This window comes from Lonchura striata, chromosome 1A (genome assembly GCF_050655825.1).
Source record: "Lonchura striata isolate lonStrDom1 chromosome 1A, ASM5065582v1, whole genome shotgun sequence".
NCBI classification, from domain to species: Eukaryota; Metazoa; Chordata; class Aves; order Passeriformes; family Estrildidae; genus Lonchura; species Lonchura striata.
The window spans coordinates 21,707,059-21,729,368 of record NC_140741.1 but is presented as its reverse complement, the minus strand read 5'-3'; the positions used below and the strand labels follow the sequence as shown (position 1 = coordinate 21,729,368).

General features: G+C 39.7%; 1 protein-coding gene across 11 annotated transcripts in view; it reads left to right on the top strand.

The window, feature by feature from the left end:
* The window catches only part of KIAA1549 (KIAA1549 ortholog), a 141,327-nt gene that overhangs the window by 108,177 nt on the left and 10,840 nt on the right, over window positions 1-22,310 (top strand). For 6 of the 11 annotated variants that reach the window (XM_085569289.1, XM_085569287.1, XM_085569284.1 and 3 more), the window contains exons 11-18: window positions 5,874-6,076; window positions 9,426-9,547; window positions 10,732-10,746; window positions 14,084-14,289; window positions 16,014-16,237; window positions 17,418-17,562; window positions 19,162-19,395; window positions 20,315-20,367. In XM_085569289.1, the coding sequence (XP_085425415.1) occupies window positions 5,874-6,076; window positions 9,426-9,547; window positions 10,732-10,746; window positions 14,084-14,289; window positions 16,014-16,237; window positions 17,418-17,562; window positions 19,162-19,395; window positions 20,315-20,367 (1,202 nt within the window). The remainder of the gene's footprint in view (window positions 1-5,873; window positions 6,077-9,425; window positions 9,548-10,731; window positions 10,747-14,083; window positions 14,290-16,013; window positions 16,238-17,417; window positions 17,563-19,161; window positions 19,396-20,314; window positions 20,368-22,310) is intronic. The other 5 variants (XM_021536598.3, XM_085569290.1, XM_085569286.1 and 2 more) reach the window with 1 other exon arrangement.

The following is a 22,310-nucleotide window of genomic DNA, read 5'->3' as shown; positions in this document are numbered from 1 at the left end:
TAAATCAGATATGCATTATTGTTATTGAATCACATGTATAAATTGTATGCATTATGACTTTACAGGCAGTCCCTGGCTATCATCCCAAAGGGATTTATGTCAAAGGAGAGCAAGCAAACAAAAATACAGAGGTTGTACTTACGTGGAAAGATATGTAGGAATGATAATAGAAAAATCAGCTGAATAAGAGAATAATACTGTGAAAGGTGAACATGCCTCAGTACTTCTAAACTCTTATTTATTGGTAGACTGGTACGTGTTTTGAACATCTTGTCAAACAGTAACTGCAAACCATATGGATGAATGATCCGTGTGGGAAGATGATGTAGATGACTTCCAGGATGGGATAGTAGGCACACAGTGAAAAAAGAGTTAAAATTAAGAGGACTCTACCAAGCACAAAAGCAACTACAAATTATTATCCTTTTTGATGCATCATGAGAGTGATGCAGGGAATTCACACCAACCCATGTTATGGTACCCTGGGGGTATGGACAAGAGTTTGGTGGTGTGAATGTCACGTGTGAAGTCAGTTGGCAATGTGTAGTAGCTTCAAGCTGTCCTAAATCACACTGACTTACATTTTCAACCCACATTAATTTTAAGAACAGTGTGTCTCATTGTCTTGCTGTGTTTAAGTTTGTAGACTTTTTTTTTCTAAGAAGTTTCTTTATGCAGTAACATTCTGCATGCTAGCGTGACAGTAAGGTCATAAGTCAGCAGGACTTCTTTCTAGGGATTCTTGTCCTGTTCACAGGTTATGCACTGGCACTAAAGCACATGCTTAGCTCCTCTGTTTCCTTAGAATGTGTATGAACAGCTCTGCTCAATTCAGCTGGCTCTACAAGGAACAAGGCAAGACCATGGTATAAAATCAGTAGAAAATGGACATAATACATTATTGTTCGTATTATGTCCAAATTCAAATACTGCTTGTAGGAACTACAGGGAGAATACTGAGTTACGTTTATTTCTTCTTCTTTCTGCTGAAATTACTCACTGAAGTGTTAGCAGCATTTGCTTTCTTGAGAAGAGAGGTTGCTGACATTCCTGGTATGTCTCTGCATCCAAAAAAACCAATATATTGGCAACCATTTTGTATTTCAGTGGCTTGAACAACACTGAAACTATTATCTGCTTTTATGCAATAAGGATTGACTGAGGTGCACAGATTTTGTTGGCTTCTGCAGAAATTATTTGATTTTTCTGTGAATTGAGCTTCAGATACTGGTTTGGGGTTTTTTTTTATTATTTCATTCAGTATGTAACAATAGAATTAAAAACTCTCTTGACTTAGCAATATGAAATCATCTTTCGCTAAGATTTTGGCAGGTTCTGCATTTGTATAATAATGTAATTTCTTATGATTGCAGTAATTTAGACATGTTCATTTTGGTGGTAAGCTTCAGAGTAGTATATCTTTCCTTTTCACAAGCAAGTATATTAAAGATAAATGAAAACCTCTAACAGCTTTCATTTAAATCAAGAAATCTTTGCCAAGACTGCTTTTGTGCAGTCCTGGGTAAAGGCATCTGAGGCTGGTGAAAAGATTCTCATTTTCAGTATGTGAACAAATAGCAATATGAGCATAACTTAAAATTGCTCTAAAACAGATACTACATTCTTTTCTTGGTGGTGATTAATATACGAGTAGTAGATGACTGATCCACACATGCTATCCTGACTGCCAGTCCCAAGATGGGCAGAGGTGATGCAAACTGTTCCATAACATGATCTAAAGAAAAGAAAGAACTCAGCAGGTGACACACAGAAATTTTTAAGAAAATGTTGGCAACATCTTCAGCCAAGAGTAACACCATTCATTTCACTGAGTCTGACTGTCTGGTCTTGAACAAAGTAGAGTTGTGGCTCAGTGTCTTTCAGACACTTCTCATTGAAAATGTGTATTTTGGCTGCTATCATTTCTCAGTTAAAAGTCATAATGTTGTTGTGGTTTACAAGGAGAGGTATGAGAAGCATAGATTTTGTTTTTAAGAAAACAAAGCAGGCTTATGTCAATGATATTTCTACAGTAGTAATCCTATTTCTGTTTTTCAAATAATATTATCATTAATAAGTGAATTTATAATTTTTTGAGGACCATCTTTTTGTATTCATTCATGTATCTTGTATATTTATGGTCATATTGTTCTATTGTGTTTTTTCAGTCATATGTACAAACACATACACACGTGCACACAGTCTTTGTATTGGCTGGAACTGGTACTGCCAACTTAAGTTTTTTTAGCAGGAGATATCTAGAAATGTTTAGCCTTACAGAACTCTGCAAGACTTGAACCATTCAGCCCATTTCCTTTCAAGTATCAGTTTCGTACTGAAACTATTTTTTAAGATGAGAAGAAGAGTTTGTTTTCCAAAGAACAAGGTTAAGAGAAAATTAAATGCTCTGTCTGAATTGTAAAAATTGTCATGGAGAAGCTGTATTGCACATTCCAAGCCTTAGGGGGTGTAGGTTGTGGAAGGAAAGAGAACAAGAAGGTTGTTTGGTATGAAGGAAATGCTTTTGCTGATTCGGTGGGGAGCTGCCAGTTTCTGGGTTAAGTTTTAACTTCAGGAAAATGTTTGCATGGGGTTGACAAAGGACAAAGCCCTGTTAGAGATGTACCGGTTAAATTATTATTGATTCACATGTATAAATTATATGCATTATGACTTTATAGGCACACCTTGGCCATCATCCCAAAGGGGTTTATGTCAAAGGAGAGCAGTGCAAACAAAAATACAGAGGTTGTACTTATTGTCAGAGGATTAGACCAATTCTGCACTTATAAGATCTGTAGAGCTGTACTGTAAAGCTGAGAGGGTTTTTTCTCTGTTGCGTTACACAGAGCTTGTTATGACACCAGATGTAAAAAGTGTAAAGACTGGTGAGCCTCAGGTCCTTGGATGCTGTCAGCTGGCAGGAGGAGGGAGAGGCAAGAGAGTGGAGCAGAGAGAATGGTTCTGCCTGTCAAGGAAGAGTAAGACCAGCTGAATAGCTTACCTGTCTCCATCTTAAGGAAAATACAGCTATAGGTTCTGTGGTGCCTGGTATGGTGATAGCTGAGATTGGCCAGTCCTCTGTTGCCACCTGAAAGTGTTAGCCACCCTAGCTGTAAACAGTAATTAAAGGCTCATCTTGCATCCCCTTCTCCTTTTAACGTGTTTTTCAGCTTCAGTGTGAAATGTTTTGAGGATCCTGCTTCTGCAAATAACATTCTTACATTCTGCCCAGCTTTGACTAATTGCAGAAGGCCCAGCCTATGCCAAGGATCCAGCAGGGTGGGAGAGAGCAAGATGGTTCCTGTGCAAGAACTGAATTTATGTTCTAACTCACTACTATTGCAATGCCTGTGTGTGAAAGAATCCAGTTGTGGTTGTTTCAGATAATGTTAACTGCCATTTCCTACAGTGTGAGTGCTGGTCTCTGCAGTACTAACAGCCTTTTAATTCAGCTGCTGTGTGGTCTGTCTGCAGATAAACATTCGTGCTTACATATGCTGTGGCACATGTGCCTGGACACATAAATATATCTGTTCCCCTGATTGTGCTTAGATAAAAGATTATGTTGGACTGCAACTGCGAATAAGATTATTCAAAGTTTAAAAAAAAGATAAAAATTTTCTATTTCTGTATGGTTTTTTACTCCCAAACAGGTTTACAAACTCAGTCTGCTAGAATGATTCTAAGATAGGTTGAAGTTCATGCTTCAGACATGCAGCAATCTCAGTAAAACCATACTGGTAACTCCAGTATTCCTGGAATGTTTGTCTCTTCAGATGTTTATACTCACGCCAGCCATCACACTATTCAAAAGGCAGTACTAACTTCTCAGGTTGATAAGGAAAGGGTAGAGAACCACCAGATTGTTTTGTGGAAGAATTGTGCCTAGCACATGGTGAAGATTGTCATCATCTTTAGGGCTGAGGGGAGTGGAATCTGTGGAGGGGAATGTAGTGGAACAGAGGATGTGATCATCAGGAGGCAGCAGCAGAGCTGGGCAGGAGTGGGGAGTATGAAAGGGTGAGAAGAAGGAAGCCACTGAAGTTCAAAGGAAGAGTGTCATACCAAGGAATATCTTCTGGGAGAATAGACATAACTTCAAACAGCCCCTAAGTGAGGTGGGGTAGCTAATAAGTTTCAGTAATCAAAGTGGTGTGAGTTGGCCTGATAATTCTGACAGCAGAACTGAAAAGTTTGCCTTCAGAAGTATTTGGGTGAAGGAGTGGGATTTTTGGAGGGTTTTCAGGGAGGGATTTTATTAAGTAAGCAAGATCCTGAAGAGAAATGTTTGACATCTGAACAGGAGAAAATTTCAGGAAGGCTTCACTAGATGACAATGACTCAAAAAAAATGGAGACATAGTTACACCTTCTCCTAGTGTAGCTCCTTGTTGCCTTCTGGAATCAGTGGTTGCAGTTATTTGCATAAATTCAATAACTGAATCACCCACAATGCTGAATTGAAGGGACTCTTGTAAAGCCCAGGACAAATGGGCATAGCAAAAGACATCCAGATTTGTTCAAATAATAAGCTTACTCATTTTGTGACAAATTAACTCGGAAACCTCAGCAAAGAAACTGATGGATTTTACAGAAGAGCTTTTATTGCCATCTACTGGCTTAAATAGGCAGCTTGCTCGACTGCATCGCCCTTTCTGAGAATCATTTGGAAAATGTTTGCTTACTGAGAAAATATTTTGAAGAGATTGTTTCAGAATATTCCTTAGGCAAGCTTATCTTTGGCATGATACCAGACGAGTCTGTTTGCAGTTAGCTGTGTTGGCATACCAAGCTTTATGAAAGGGGGTTCATTTCAACATCTGGAACCTGACGCAGCCATGAATGCACTCCAGCACATGCTTCACGTTGCAGGAAATCGGCTCTAGGAGCACACAGAGGATTTTGTGCCTGTGGAGTGCAAGCAGGTTGAGTGTGCATGTGCTTTGAAAACTGGAGTTGTCAATGCTTCTTTCTACTTTCAGTTTCCAAACTACATAAAATTGAGTGGGGTTTGAGGGAAAACTGTCTCTTAATTAGTTCTTTGGATCTTCCACTTACTCCAAAGCCCCCAAAAAATAAGCAGAGAGCTTGAATCTTAGAACCTTGATTAAGTCTGAATCAAGTCATTGATAAGGTGAGATTAGCTTTTTTTATCAGTACAGTTATGAAAGTATAAAAGGCTGGTTTCTGTGTCTTTCTCAAGTAAGATGTCCATTGAATAAGATCTTTAGGACAATTCCTCTAAATCCCAAAGCCTTTTGTATATTTTTCTGTCTGTTCATGAAATTCCTAAGAGATTTTCAAGTTTTTTCTGGAGTCATCAATACTGACAGACAAGTCATTGCCAGGCTGCTGTATAACTCAGATCTGCAGAGTGTTTGTCTTTCATCACATAAACTAGGTGTTTGTACAAGCACTCCCAGATTTGGGGAGCTCAAAATGAGAAAGATCAACAGTGACATTATTCAGATTATTTAAAATCCTGCATCCATTTTGACTGGAAGAAATGGAAATATGACCTGTTGATGGTAGCCATTTCAGTCTGTACACAGGCATCTACAGCCTTGCACTCACAAGTACACAAAAAGCTCCGCACACAAAGATTAAATCTAAAGAAATAGCAGTAAAAAATAGTAGCAGTATCAGAAGTCTATTTTTAAGCTAGATTTATTGATTTGTAATTTTAAACTGTGTATCATACACTGCAGTAAGGTGACAGAATTGTGGAGAGTTTCCCTGGTGCTCTCATGTTCATTCCTGAGACTGTCATGGCCATCCTCTCAGTGGCCATTGTTTGCAGATCTGAACCAAAGCCTTTGTACTCATTGTCACTTACTTTTCCTGTTTCTTGTCTTTGTTCTTTTCTCACAGCTACAAGCCCCCAGTGTGAAAGGCTTTGATTTTGCTAAGCAGCATCTGGGCCAGCACAATAAAGATGATGTCCTGATTATCCATGAGCCAGCTCCTTTACCAGGACCTATTAAGGATACAACCCCATCTGAGAATGGAGATCTGCCCAGCCCCAAATCCAAGATTTCCACAAAGCCTTCAAAGACTGTTCGACACAGAGGGAGGTCAGTTCACAGAGACAAAACCAAATTGCAGTAGACAACAGTTGACTAAGGGCTAGCAATTGTTGTATTTTTAGGGCAGTTTCAGTAGAAAGAACTGTTCCAGAGCTTCGGAACTCGCATTTGCTAGTGAGCCACCACTGTTACACCTTGCTACTCGTTAATACAAGGTTGTGAGAATTTAGTGTTCATTTTTCTTTTAAATGGAACATACCCAGTTAAGAGGGATATTTAAGATACTGCTGAGCTGGCTGGAGTCAAGTCCTTGCTTATTCACTGGAAACACCAAGTGTATTTTTGCCAATGCAGTTTCTTTGTGATCTCTAGCCACTAAGCCAGCAGGTGGTTGAAAACAAATGAAAACCACTGACAAAAGTAATGCATTTCAATCCCATTAATAGTGATCAATACATGGATGAAGAGTCGTTATTTCCAAAACTAAGCTGTATCTCCAAAATTCAGGGAAGGTGCAGAAATGTTATTTATGATTATTGGGGTAGGGGGCGAGATCTCATAGAAAATGAGAAAAAATTCAGAAAAAAGAATGGTAGTTCACAGTTGTGCAAATGGAGAAGGGTCTGACAACCATCAGCAGAATTTTCCTAACCTTTTCCAATAATCACATGATGTGACTGTTCCTTGCTGGAAAAAATTGTGTTTGTAGGATACAAACAGGATACATGATGTAACAAAGCTGTACAGTAGAGAAGGATCTGTGCACAAAAAAATGTGGAGAAAAAATGAAACTCTGAGAAGACCCCCTCTGAACTACACTTCCCAGTAATTCTTCTTCCTCACTCTCACACTTCTTTGTCTCCAAAGAAAAGAGCTTTGCATTTGCTGTGCAGAGCTATATCACCTATGTAATACTGCACAGTGGGAGGAAATAAAAAAGGCAAACAATCAAGGGTAGGGTTGGATGGGCTGAGAAAGAAACTAATGGTGATTTTGACTGAGTGGCAAGTCTCTGCAGCACAGCTTGCTCCTCTATTCAGCCCTCTGCTTCCTCTAAACCCCCAGTTGTCTTAAGATACTCGCTTCATCTTCCCCATGTGGGTTTCATAAAGCTCAGTTTCCCCCTTCCAGATGCTAAGCCTGTCTTCCTAAATCCCTGCAGGCCTTGTAAGTAGAAGACAGCCAGTGGTACAGTGGAAGGTGGACAAAACTGGAAAGTAACGGAAGAAAAATGAGCTATACTAGTTTTAGTGTAGTTTACATAAATTGAAACAAAGTAATATAAATCTAAAAGACAAGTGTTTCTTTGTTTCTTTTTAAAAGTTCAGAAGTGGCCTAGGACAGAGATGATACCTGGGGGAAGGGAAGTTGTCCATATTTGTATGCAGATAAGCAAAAGAAATAAGTTGGAATTTGAGGTTGCTACTATATTTCATCTAGAGTAATTCAGAAGATTAAGCAGGAGAAATTTCAGAAGCCAACAGTCTAATGATACACTGTGGTAGAAGGCCACCAAATAATTCAGGTGTGATTTGCCCTTAGTGAAGCCACGTTGGCTGTCACCAAGCCCCTTCTTATTTTTCCTGTGCCTTAGCATCAGGACAGTCTGCTCTGTGATCTTCCTGGCACAGAGGTGAGAGTGACTGACTTGTAGTTCAGACACTTGAAATGTTTTCAGAAGGGAATCTCTTTTCTCCCTCATGTTCCCATAAGAACAAATCTTCCTTGAGGCTTAACTATGGAGATGTTGCCATCGTCTCCCTGCCATGCTGATGTGCCCGTGTCAGCTTGCGATTTAAAACATTTATTCCCCGAGGCAGAAGTTGAAATGTGAAATGGGATCATACTGTGTTGTGTTGGGTTTAGCTGCTTGATGTTTTGTGAGGAAATACAGAGCTCAGTTCATCACAGATCAGCTCAGGACTGTGTGTTACATGCCAGGAAATCTAGTGGTGATGTGAGTACATGTTCTATATCTCTAGGAAACAACAAACAAGAACAGCTGAGTTCAGAAAGCTCAACATCCCTAGGCTCCAGCTGAGAGTTGGACCTTTTGTTTTGACTTGAGAGTATACAACTGCATATCCCTCAGCACTTTCAAGAAATGGCTGGTATTGACTCAACACTATTTATGTTCCTATACTTGGTGATAATTTGGATACACTGAGAAAGGAGTATCATGGGAAATGCAGAGCACAGTGAGATGAAAGAAAAAGTCAGTAGGAGATCTGGACACAGAGCTCCAGCCCCATACTCTGCTGAACCAGGACAAAGGTGATGGAGGTGATAGCTCTGCACACCCTCTCCCTCACAGAAAAAGATGCAGTGATGCAGATCTCTAAGCTCATTGAGGACCATTTATCCTCTTTTTTTCCCTGCTATTAATTTTTATAATTGGGATATGACATTAGTATTACAGTCCTGCAGATCCAGGGCATTGTTCAAGGAGGAGAAAAAGGGAAATTGAATTCAGAGCTGCAAGAAGTACATTTAACTTAAATGGACTTGTCAGGCTGCATATAGTTATCTTACTCTGTGTGTTCTAGGCAGGTTGATGCTTACCCAAGAGCCTCAGTGACTAGTCCAGATATACCTATCTAGCCCAAGTAAATCCTGCACTAATGAGGTTAGTGCACAGACATGTGCACACTCCCCATGATTAACTCCTTGCCAGAGTAGAATATGTGTGTTCACAGGACAAAGTGGTCACTAAAGGCTGATCCCATGTGAAGATACAGGTTTTTGTGTCAGGTAGTGATGTAGGCCCTGTATTTTTTCTATTTCTGTACTATAAGTATAATTTTACAGCTGAAATATTTTGTTGGGGAAGATCATGGTATTTTTCTCTATTGCCTACAAAAGATGCAAGAACTAAGATTATAATTTTTTAGATAACAAATGTTCTTAAGAATTTTGTGACTGCATGGAATAAATACATAAAAGAAGCATTTTTGAATAGCCTTACATTTGACTAGTCAGGGAAATATTCACATAGATTTGTATTGTTAGCAAGAGAACATCAAGTAGTAAAGCTGAATGTTACACTAGTTACCTATATGGATTTCATATTCCTGATGTAATTATTTTCTTTTTGAGAGTTAAATTGCTAGTTAAAAATGCAGAGCTTTTTCTTGTAGTGTATTTTAAAGGAAAGATTACTTAATAATGTTGTCACATTTGAATTCTGTTGCAGTAATTTTTAACACACAACAACCATAACATCATGACAATGAATATTTAGGTATGATAAGGTATTATAAATTCACTTGCAAACAGAGGAAAATTTTTACAGACTTCACAAGGTATTTTAGCACAGGATTCTTTGTGTGTGATAATTATGCCCCCTTGCAAACTTGTGTTACATGTTGGTTTGTTTGTTTTGTCATGTTTGTGGCAGAATTTCACCATCAGATGCTGAATCCACGGCAAGTGAGCAATCCAGCGGGAGAGAGACAGGAGAAGAAAGTGCAAGACCAACTGCTGCAAATGAGGGCAAGCCACGCAGAGCAGTGAAGAAGGGTTTGTTACCTTCTTTTTCCTCCTTGTGTGCTCTAGTGCTTTACTCGGGTTGAAGAGTTAATCTGGTGCTGTAACTTTTCTAAACTCATCTTTGGCTTTTGATTTTTTTTTTCTTTGAAAGTTGATTTTTTTCTTGCTGCTGAAAATCCCTTCAATATTTGTTTCTTCTGTTGAAACTGGAGAGCTGTACATTCCTTTCATTCCAGCAAGCTTTTGAAAGAAATGGCTTAGTAGGAATGAATCTTGCCTCCTTTTGTCCCACACACACCCCCAGCAAAACTGTTCCCAGCTAGGCCCAATTGTGTCTCTCGTGGTAGCAGAATTGCAGACAGTTCCATGGCAGTAGAGGTCACAGCAGGACTTCAGACCAGGGGAGTGTGTCTGTAGCAGTAACTTTGAAAAAGTGATGTGAAAAAAAAAAGACACCAGAGAGGCCAAAGTTTTACAAATGAATTGTAATTCAATCATCAAAATACCTGCATGATTGTACATTAGAAAGATCAAAATTCATTGCTACTCTCTAAATAACACTGGGGTTTTTTTATAAAGAACCATCTTGTTTCCAGTTAAAGTGCCACTGCTTTTCTTGGAGGTACTCTAAAAATATATATATATTTATATATTTGAAAAGATGGGAAAATATCTCAGCAGGGTTTGAGTTCCTCCAGCTTATCTGACTGGAATTCTGTTGCTCTGTTTTAGTGTGCTCCCATTTCTTCTTACTGGGAGCTCTAGATTTGTCTCTCCATTTTCTATCTAGCTTTAAACTTTATGTAACATACAACATTTCCTTTTGGTGTAGAAATGTTACATGTTGCTGCATTTGAATTACCTGCTAAAAGCAGCAAGGAGACTGCATTAAATGTGTCCTTTCTACCTCTCATGCCCTCACTGGATAAAATGCACTATTTTTTTCAGCATTTGGTGCCTCTAGTTTGCAAATCATAAGGATTATTCTTAGCATTCAGAATTTGAGGGAGTGTCTGCAGAGAGCTCTCTACTAAATGGGAGATTCAGTTCTCTTTTTGTGCAGCTGAGATTTGGCAGTTTGATCCAAGTTCATGCATCTCATTCAAAAGTAAATGCAGTCATCTTACTGCTGTGTTTTTTTTTCAGTTGCCATTCTAGCTAAATTACTTGTCATAATTACTGTGTTGTCTCTTCTTTTTCTTTTATGTTGTCAGGCACAAACAGAGTGGGTAAGTAACCAGAGCTGGTAGTTGAGTAAAAATATGAATAGGGGTGTTGGGGTAGCTGCAATTATGTCTTAAGGATGGAAGAGTTTGTCTCCCGAGTCTAAGAAAACAAAATTGCTTTTGAGCTATTGAAGTATAAAAAAGTCTCAGTAACACAAATTATAGTAATCCAGCACATTTTTCTAATTTTTTCCTCCCAATTCTTTCAGATTATTGAGGAAAACATCACTGTGAAAGAAGCAAAACTAAGGCAGCTGTTGGTCCTGAAACCAGCTTTTTATAAACAAGTTGGAAATAATATTAAAATTAATGTAGAATGAATTAACTGGAAGCACAAGAAAAACATGAGCTACCTGCAAAGAAATACAAATATTTTGTTGTGAACTAGTGTTTTCTCGGCCAGGATTGAGACATGACAAACATAGGGCAGGAGAAAGCTGACATTGTCTTTGATGTATAACACATCTAGTGATAAAACAAGGATTTGTGTCCTCTGATAGCACTGACCATGTTACAGTAGCCAACCTTACGTCCATCCTTCTGTACTCTGCTGCTTACACTGGTGGGTGTAATGAGTCATCAGCAGCATCCTGGGTTGTCCCCTCTGGGATACAAAAACACTGTGTGAAATCTATCTCTAATTGCATACTCTGGCATAGTTAAGATACCAGTGGATGAGTTGAAGAATCCCATTGACTTTATCTGATTTTGGATGAGGCCTTATGCATTTTGGCTGTTGTATCTCTCGAGGGTGCAGGAAGCAGTAGCCTTTCTCTGTCTCCAGCTGTATTGGTTTTCAGGTGAAATCATAGCTTCCTAACATGTCTGTTCAGTTAATGGTTTCAACTCGGGGAGCAGTGATGAACAGTGATCCTGGCATGAGACCTCCATGGACTGGGTGTTAAAACATGATCTAACCAGTATTGGGGTATTAAGTACCTCTCCATTATTTTTTAGCCTTAGCTGAATTATTCTGAAATCAAAATTTCATTCATGTAGTGCCATCCAATACCTTTATAAGAAAGGTTTTCTAAATGTGAATAATAATATAATATAAGAGCTTTGAAATGTGAAATTATGCTTATTCTCTCTGTCAAAACTTCTTCAGGACCTCGTTCTTATGTTGGGTTAGAAACCATTTTTTTTTGTTTTGTTTTATGTACACAGTGCTACACTGTTCCTGACTTTATCTACTTTTCTGTACTTCCATCTTGGTTTATAGACAATGTGTATTTATAGACACATCGAGTGTAGGCACACAGAGAGGATTTAAAGGTCATATGCAGCTTATGAGTGTTCTTTGTGTACATCTTTTCTGCAAAAAGGAGTAATATATGATGTTACTGTGAAGTCTTACCAAAATTTTTCGGTGAGATTTCGGTTTTACCAAATGAGATTAAGAACCCTTTCAGCTAAGAGGCCCCTGCCAAGCACTTGTTTATGTGTGTACAAGGAAAAGTTATAGATGAAGTTATAAAGATTCAGAGGGAATGCTCAGTGTAATTGAAAATACTGGGCCTCACTAACCAAGTAATACAAAAATACCCTTACAATTTTATGTTGGAGGTCAGTGATCTTGAGAGTGGCTGATAGAGTGAAAAGGTGAGAAAAAAAATGGCTAATGTTTGGGGAAGATGGATCCAGAGGTTCAGATTTCTATTGACTACACAACTGCTCCGAGGGGTTCACACTAACTCCTTAATAGATCTTGTGCCCCTCTCTGTGAGAGGCAATGCTTGCACAATGCTTGAGAGATGCATGAAGATGGGGCTGTGAAGATGATAAATGGTTAAGATATAAATATCTACAGAAGAGAGATGGATATGTTTCATTTAAGCTCTGTGTCTTTCAAAACATTTGTGACACAGAGGTCTTGAATGGAGCTGTTCACCTTCTTTTTTAAGAACAGTTGTACAAAGAAATCACATTTATAAATCATGCATGCTTTTTATAAATGTGTGTTTGACAATGCTTTGATCAACTTTAAGAAATAGGAGTAGGGATTTTGCTTAACTTGTGGCCAGACTGCTTTCCAGCCCAGAAGTAGTATGCTTTGAATATAAGAGTATTATTGCTTTCTTGTCCTGCTCCCTTGTTGTGCTGGAAGAGGGAAGCAAAGGAGCAAGACATTTACTCTGACCTTCCACAGAAGATAGGATTCGCTCCTTCAACCCTATCCAGCATTACCAGCACGTGTTGCAACAGGATCACAGCAGGGACTATTTTATTTCCCTTCCTTGTGGTTGGATCATGTTGATCAATAATGGATTCTGTATCAGAATTAAATCGGATATTCCTCCTGATTTGAATATTGAGAACCACATCTCCTTATTATAAGTCTGTGGAAAGATGTGGGTATGTCCCTCAACGTTGAGTTCCTTCACAAGGAGAGTCACAAGTCTTGATCTCTCATTGCTTGTATTTCATGGTGAAAAGCAGTTTGAGAATGTGTGGCTTTATCACATGGATAAGACAAAAGGTTATTTTGAAAGTTTTCAATAGCTTTTGCAAGCCTCATCTGCGTAACAGTTTTTGATTTAGGTCTAACTCAGGAAAAAAATTACTAAATTACTGTGCTTAACTGCAAGTCACTGGAGTGATCCTGTAGGTTTCAAGTCTTGAGGAAGATGACCCATTTCTATTGAAGTAATTAACTGTTGGCAGGACCTGGGTGAAGTTCCATGTATATTGGTTTTCATAATATCTTTTCATAATAGCTTTTGCTGATTGTATTGGTTTAACCTCTTCAACAAATTACAACATGACAGTATTTATGCAGCTTGCTTATTATTATGTGAATTATTTATCCTGTCACAGAGAAAAAAAAATCTGCTTTAAAAGCATTAATCAGTAAAATGTCTGTAAAATTCTTTGATTTTTGTTTGGATTTCTAAGGGGTTTTTTGTTGGTTCCTGTATCACTTCTATCACTTAGAAATGCATTTTGCATTGAGACATCTTTCATTGCTCTTTGAACCCCCATTTGAACAATTTGGATCTCCTTAAGTACTGATAAGAGGAATCATTAGCAGAATGTACTTAAACAGCTTTTTATTCAATAACGTAGGTTGAGATTTTGGGGGTTTGCAAGTGCCAAGAGCTTGATTTACAGAAATAAAGAATGACAGCTCACCTTCTGGAAATATAATGGGAAAATGTTTATAATTTGCAAACCACGGGGTAAGCTTGTTGTACACTAAATGTGAGTCAGCTGGAAGGCCTGTAGGGCAAATTAGGCACAGATGGAAAACAGGGGATAGTTTTGTAGCACAGCATCTGTAGAGCTTAATGTGATAACCCTGGCAGCACTGCTTCACTCTGTATTGGTTCTGATGATTTAGGACCTCCTCAGACCAGCAGTGGAAACGAGCAGCACTCCTCAGCCTCTATCTTTGAACACGTGGATAGGATGTCCCGTTCCTCAGATGCCAGCAGACGGGTCCCAAGCAAGATCCAGCTGATTGCCATGCAGCCCATGGCAGCACCTCCGGTTCAGAACTCCGTACTCTCCGACCGGGTAGCAGAGACCAACAAAATTAATAAAGAGGTATTTTTGAAAGTGCTTTGCATGTTTTTGGAGGATTGTATGTCTAGCCAAGTGAAAAATATCCAGTCTCTTACAAGGAGTTCCTTGTAAATTCCTTGACAAGTTACAGGAATAATTTGTTTCCATCCAGAGGATTTATCTGACCTGTTTTTAAGAGATGCCTAAACCAAAATTTAAACACTGAGTGAATCTGATGGTCAGGATACCTTTGCTAACCTGATGGTTAGCATCCCTTTGCTAGTCAGCAGGACATGACTTAAAGACAGTTGTGCTAGTTAATGTATGAGAATTGAAACATATGGCCCACCTTAGTTTTTATTCTACACTATTCTTTTACTTTTCAGGACTCAGCAAGTTAGTTATTAAAAATAAGTTTTCTCAAAACATTCTGGGGTGTGAATTTGCAGCCCAGTTCAGTGCTTTCAACTTCTAATGTGCTTACTTGACAGTAAACATAAAAAATTTTCTGCTTTCTCTGAGGCTCATGTTACTGTAAGCAGAATATGAGCATGCCTGGGGCATGAGGAGGGGAGATGCACAGTAAAACCACATCATACACTGCCTGACAGTAGCACCTACCTGTATCCTGGTTTGGTGTAAGATGACATTTTTTCACAATTCAGAGTGGAAGATTACTCAAACCTGTAACTGAATTTTGATTAGTCAAAATTGTAACTTTGTCAAGAATCTGTAAGAGAGAATCTGAAGAGAGGCAAATATATATATATATATCTAGGATACAGAGGCAAGAGGAGCCACAAAACAGAAATCTGTATGGGCAGAAGACATGATTCTAACTTGAGCATAAAGAACAAGTCTGACTTGTGTCCTATATATGCTTTCATTTTTTTTTTTTGATTTTCATGAGAGACTACACAAAAATCAGTATTTTTTTGGTTTTTAATTTGCTGATGCTGATGTGTTCCAGAACTAGTCCAACACAAGCAGAGCAGTTGTTGCTACATAATCTGGTGCTTTAAGTGTTTACCTGTGATAGAAATTATTTCAGTAGCTTTTGGGCCAGGACTTAAACAGTGTGGTGTTACAACAGCTTTACCCATGTATCCATGAAATTTGAAAAAAAGGTAGGAGAGAGGCATGAAAAACTCAGCCTCCAAGATGATGTAGAGCTGATAGTGCCATATTCATCTGGGGATCTGGGCCCTTGTGTTGCTGCTGTGTTCCTGCATAGCATATGGCAGCCTCTCATGCACAGTGGAGGCCCTGAGGTACGAGATCAGTTGGCTCTTGAAGTTCTTGCTTTTTATGTGATGAAGGTCATTAAAGGGAAAGGGTGGCAGATTTTAACACTGATCAAATATCAGCATTATGTTTGCCTAGCATAGCTAACTACAGACTGGTTAATCTTACCTTTTCAGAGCGGTGTTATGTCTGGCAGACAAGAGGAGTTTTTTGTCTTCCTCCTGCCTTTTATTAACAAACTGCCATTTGCCTCTAATTGCACCTGCTGTGCTGGCAATCGTGCTGTGTATAATAGTACATCTACCTGCAGAGACAATGGGGAGACTGAAATATCCAGGAAGGAAAGTGTGCTCATAAATTGTGTGACTTATTTTAGTCCTTCAGAGGTTTGGGGGAGGGAGGCAGGGGCAGCCAGAGAGGTAGGGAGGAGAGGTTTACAGAAGAGCAGCAAAATCCAGTTTGCAATATATACAACTGCAAAAATATTCCTCCCTTTTTTTTTTCCCTTCTCCTTCCTGAAGATACAAACAGCCCTGAGGCATAAATCCGAGATCGAGCATCACCGCAATAAGATCCGCCTCCGTGCCAAGCGTAAAGGGCACTACGAGTTCCCAGTGGTGGATGACGTGGTGGTGGTTGACTCCAAAGAACAGCACAGAATATATCGCAAGGCACAGATGCAGATTGACAAGATTTTGGACCCTGGAGGCAGTGTGCCTACTGTCTTCATAGAGCCCAGGAAGAGGTAGGGATCTCAAAGATGGAGCTCTTTTAGAGTCAATATCCCAACTACATCAAAACTGCACTTCTTAACTGTCAGAGCTGAAAATCATTTTGATCACTAGTTGAATTTTACTTATCTAGGTGAAAAGGGTTGGCTTGTTTTAGACACACACTTATTTCAGTATATGCCACTATGTTTTGATTTCAAATTATGTTTTTAGAAGTTCTCAGCAGTGAATTCTTGATAAATAAGCCCAAATGTATGAAAACAGTCTTAAAACAATTTTGTATTTGCTCTGCCATTTGTTTGAATAATTCTTGTGTGGTGTAGAGGGATCAAAATTGCAATATCAGCACTAAAAAAGAAACCTGCAAGTAATACATATGCAAGTAATATAACCAGCAAGTAATAATTTTATAAAGCAGGAGTGGGGGAGGGAAACATGTCAAATAAAGAAATCCTTGAACAGCCTAAAAAAGCATGAAGATTCTGAATATTAAAGGCAAATTCACAAATCAATGAGATTACCCAGAGGGAATACATAAAAAGGTTATAAGGCACATCTGTCAGCCTCACAGATCTGCCTTCCTGGCCTTGCATTTGCAGAGAAAGTTTTCCCTGGGTTTTGTTACGGCCTTATGAATAGAGGCACTTTGTTCCTGGAGCACTGGTGCCCAGTAGATGCTTCTGCACTGATAGAAGGAAGGTAGCTTTTCTCCAGGGGTATGTATTCCTCAGCTGGTTTGGCTGGTGGGGTCCCCTCTTTATCAAGCACAAAGCCTTTTGGGCAGTGTGATCTGTTCTGCAGCTGCAGATGTGTCACACGTTGGGCTGGGGAGCTGGAACATAGGCAACCTGGACAGCTGAATGTAGGAGGGAGGTGACTCTGGAGAGAATTTAAGGAAAGAATAGTATGTTTCAAAGAGTTGCCAATGAGTGTTATTAAGAGAAGCTTGAGGAAAGAGATTTGAGCTACCTAATGCGACTGGCATGGAAAACTGGGAAAGGGAAGAGAAACGGGACTTAGGAAAGGATGACTTGGAGGAAATGGGCAGAGGAGTTCAACCTTGGGAAGAAAACTTTCAAAAATAATTGTGATTACCTGATTACCTTTCTCTCTCTCTCTCTCTCTCTCTCTCTCTCTCTATCTCTCTCTCTCTCTCTCTCTCTCTCTGCACTTTTTGGTTTTTTTCCTGTTAAGTTCTCGTGCAAAACGTTCTCCCAAGCAGCGCCGTCGCCATCAGATAAATGGGAGTCCAATTGACGCCGAAAAGGACAGGTTAATCACAACTGACAGTGATGGGACATACAAAAGGCCTCCAGGAGTCAATAATTCTGCATATATTGTATGTATGTCTCTTGAATGGCAGGAGTGTTCTGATAATGATGATAGCTGTGACATTGGCACATTTTTGGCCTTCTGTTTATGGTCCATGTGATATGGTTAGTTTCAGTCATGCAGTTAGCATGTAAATCAAAGTGAAATAAGGATTTCACTGACAGTCCGTCATTTTTAAGCAGTATAATTCTGCCGAGTATTCCTTGATATTACAGAGGCCAAGAACAAAAGCCTTGTTTTCATTAATGCCACTGTATTATGCACATGAAAGTGTGCTTGACATGTTCCACAATATCTTGAACATAGTTTCACTCCAGTCCAATTTGCTGGATGTTATATATTCATATATTACAGCAAATTTCATCCTTTGCTCTTACAGAGTGGAAGACTCGGGTCTTTTTGTGAGAAATTTTCTCATCTTTCAAAAGCAGCAATCAATTATTAATGATAGAGAAACACATCTTTGTACAGTAACTTGAAACAATTCTAGTGCAATGTCTTGAAAATTAATTTTGTCTCACATCTAAAAAAAGACTCTGGAGAATACTTCTGTTCAATCATATCCATGTCACAAACAGTACTTAGGCATCTTTAACCACTTCTAAGCAGATTTCTTGAAGCCAAATGCTAATATTGGAAGCCCCTGGACTGTTCTTATCTTTAAATATGGTTTCATAATTTTAAGAATTTCACTGTTAGCTGCATATGTGGTCTGGTGATTCTGATCTCGATTTCTGCAGTTTCCCTTTGCCTTCAAATACGAGTGTGATGATTTTAATGTGATGCTGCAGTAGAATGAATTATCATCAGAAGCTGTTTAATTAAGACATGGCACACAGCAGGCTCAGCCCCTTTGGCATCTGCACTGAGACTGCTCAGAATGCTAAGTTCCTAATAAAGTAGAGGCTTGTGCCTCTTGATGACTGATTTTGCAGTCTGCATGCAGTGGTAAGAATGAGCTCTGATAATAAGTCTGCTGCTGTAAAGCTCGTTTAATTTCCTCTCACTGATGAACAATAAGCCCATGTGGTAAGATCCCAGGTAATAATTATGATGCATGCTTAAGGTATTGCTGCAATGAAGCACTTACATGAATCCCATTCAGGTGATGCACCCAAGTTCAAGCTCCATGCAGGTAACCACTTAGTTCCTTAACAGCTTCCTTTCTGCCTTTTTCTAGGAGGTGATAATTGTTTAATGTTACTGCTGAGGTGGTCAGTTATAAGCTAAAGACTGAATTAATTTCTCAGAATTGCAAAAGCTGCAAAGAAGTCAAAGATGTAGGCAGAGCTGATTGGTTTTTTTCTGAGTGGAGAAGTGCTCTCTGTATGACTTCATTACGTGCTTGCAAACCACAAGATTTCTGTTATAGCTGAGTAACTCCTGCCCAAAGCTCTGGTGCCTTACCTGAGATCAGAGTCCTTCCGATCACACTGAATGAAATGCTTGAGCTGCTGGTGTTACGTATGTGCACACAGCAGCAGGGAGGGTAAGGGCAGGTGCTGCGGTTCTGGCCGTGACAGTGTTGCTCAGACTGAAAGCCCACAGTTTGGAAGCTGGCTAGATCTCCTCTGTGGCTGCCCTTCACCTTCCTTGTTTCCTCCAGTCCGACCCCGACTTGCCTCCCGAGCCGCAGACATCCTCCTCGGCGGACGTGGGGAAGTTCCCGGGCTTTCCCCCGCACCCAGTGTCGCAGTACGTGCCCCCGCAGCCGTCCATCGAGGAGGCTCGGCAGACCATGCACTCGCTGCTGGACGACGCCTTCGCGCTGGTGGCTCCCAGCAGCCAGGCCGCCAGCTCCACGGCCGTGCCTCCGCCCGGGGTCTCGGCAGGACAGCCGGTGAGCAGCTGCTGGGCAGGGATCGCCTCCTGGGCCAGCTGGGCAGCAAACGGCACGTTTGGGATGCAGTCCACAAGGCATCTCCGGGCAGGGAGTGAGCGCTGCTTGAGCTCACTCACGGCCGCTGCTCTTGTGCCCTTGCTGTCAGGCCTGAGCACAAATGCGGAACGTTCCTGGTACAAGAATTCAGAAATCACCGTCACAAGATGGTGAACTTGCTTTCTGAGCTGTTTGGTTTGTTCTCCCTTTTGCCATCTCAGCCACGAGAGTTTTCCTTTAGGATAATTTCAGTTCTTCTCAGTTAGGATTTTTCACAAGTCAGTCTTGCTGTGTCTGGGAGTCAAAGTTTTTTTTTAATATGTGTGGTAGTTCCTATTTTGACAATGAAAAAAAGAAAGTATTTGGCATATGTCATATTTTTCATCAGGATATCCAAAAACTTTCAGGAAGTGAGTGATAGGGAAGCAGTGTTTCTGTGTATGATTTTTTTTTTGATGGAGCAGTGAAACACATGGCTAATCCTTGTAGGTCATCTTAAGTTCTGATGAGTCTGAGCCCTGTGTTCTTTCTGCTGCAGTCTGATGCAGTTTGAGGTCAAAAGAGATTTCCAAATGGAAAGCTTGATTTTTTGCTAAGTAGACATTGGAGCAGCTCTTGATCTTCTTCAAGTGAGAAAAAGTATTTCTGAAAGGTTTTTAAATTAAGACTCAGATCACAGAAGAGACTGTAGCTGCTGTAGCAGTGATTTCCAGATCTTCTTGTGTTCCTTTGTTTCTAAAATTTAAATTCTTATGGCTGCCATCAAGTCCTACATCCAGGCTTAGTGATCTCTGCTATTCATCATTTAAAAGGCTGACCATGGAGTTCCAAGGTATGAATTTTGATTTTAATTTGGTGTTTTTTTTCATTCTTCTGACAGAGATACATGGAATTTGGAATGACTCCGCCAACAGCACCAGGTCTCCTACCGAGGTCAGCTTTTTACTGATCAAATTATCATTTATTATTTTCCTTGCAATTACTCCAGATTTCTTACTGGCGCTGGTATATTATTATGCAAAGTACTGTATAAACGAGAAGTAACAGGAGTCCAGATCCAGCCTTGTTATTTATTTATGAAGCATAAATGACATATGCATGCTGTATGGAATCCAAGCCTCTGTTTAAAAGAAATGTGTTTCTAGCCCCTCAGCTATAGCAAAATCTTTCCAATATTCAGTAAACCACTGAGTATGAGCTTTTGGAGAACCTGAAACAGTTACTCAGATGCATGTAATTCTCCCAATACTCTTGCTTTCATCTTGTTTCTGTATCCTCAGGGCAAACACTCACAACAGCTTTCATATGACTAACAGATTCATTCTATTTTTAATCGAGTTGAGAATAAATGACAGAGCACAGTGACCCTCACAGAGAAAGTCTGCCTTGCAACCCTATTATTATAAAATCAGGGGAAGAACAAATTTTCCATCTTCTCCTGCCCTTGCTGCAGGAGAATTGTTTAAAGGGGAGACTGGTTGTCCAGGTGATTGTTAATTTCACATTTGGTTTCTGTGTTTTAACCACATATGAAGTTGGTCGCTTGAGTCGTGGTACTCACTGGGGTGAGACAAGTCTCACCCTCTCCAAGCTGCTGCAGCCAGGCTGGTACAGTGGTGGTCTTGTGCTGCTCTTTCATTACCTTCTTAGAGCTCACCATATGAGATGAAATTGCACAGCTATCCATGTCATTCATTAGACTTCACCTGAAAATATCATTGCCTTGGAAACTTCATGGTAAAATAGCTGTGAAGAACTTTACTTATTGTTCTGCAACCTGATTTTGAGAAGACCAAGTAGAAAAGGAGGGGTTTCTAAGCATCTTGCTTAGTTCTTGGCTGGAGGTGACGGTTTCAGTGTGTGTGGAGTATGCATGAAATGGCACACAGTATGACATGTGGTGTGCTCTTTGTAATTTAAATTACCTTGAAGATTATGAGCTTTGAGACTGCCAGTGTAAAGCATAACCTTATTGTTTGCTACTGAGGAGATTCTGTCTTTGCCAATTACATATTCAGGGGAAATGTGATAAATTAATCATGACAGTGCTGTAGTCCATATTAATACACCTGAGCAAGATAGAGTCTTTACAATGTGTTTTTTGTTCAGAAGTTTATCATTCTTTGGCATAGGCAGCCTGAACTTATGTAAATTGCAAAAGTTCAAATACTGGCTTTGCCAGTGTTAGCAGAGTAAGTTAACAATCTGCAAAGTCATTGATCTGAACAGAAAGAATTCTCTGAGTTTTCATTAAAAGAGAAATCTTCTTAAAGCTTGGTCAGTAGAAAACAAGTTGTCATGGATGTGCAATGGTAGTTATTCTCGAAATCTGAAGATAATGATAAACAAATTGATAGAAGCAGTGCACCAGCTAGAGGAAGGAAAAATAACCTGAGGTCAGTGTGATTAGGTGGCATGTATCAATGTCATAGTCCATTGGGTTAAATATCCAGTGCATGGAATACCAGTTGGGTGAGCATAGTGTTCTCTTCTCTGTAATAACACCATCAGCATCTTTAATGGGGTGGAACCAACCTGGGGAAAAAAATTAAATGTAAAAGACCTAGGTCACATAACAGCTAGGCAGCCATAAAGGCACAATGAATAGCTTTTGCCAGAAAATGGGTATTGAATCCTGCAACAGAGATAGATATACTACAGTGGATTAGTGGTGTAAAATTGATTCTTGGAGCAGTATCTCCAAGACTTAAATGACTGAAGATAATTTTGGGGTTTTTTTGGCTGTGCAAAAATTGAAAGCTGAGTTGCAGTCTGGAAATAGGAAGGAGCACATGAAGGCCTGTATGATACAGGTGCAGAGCTGTATTCTGCTTTTATGCTCTTATGTTGATATTTGACTTTATAGAGAAGCTATA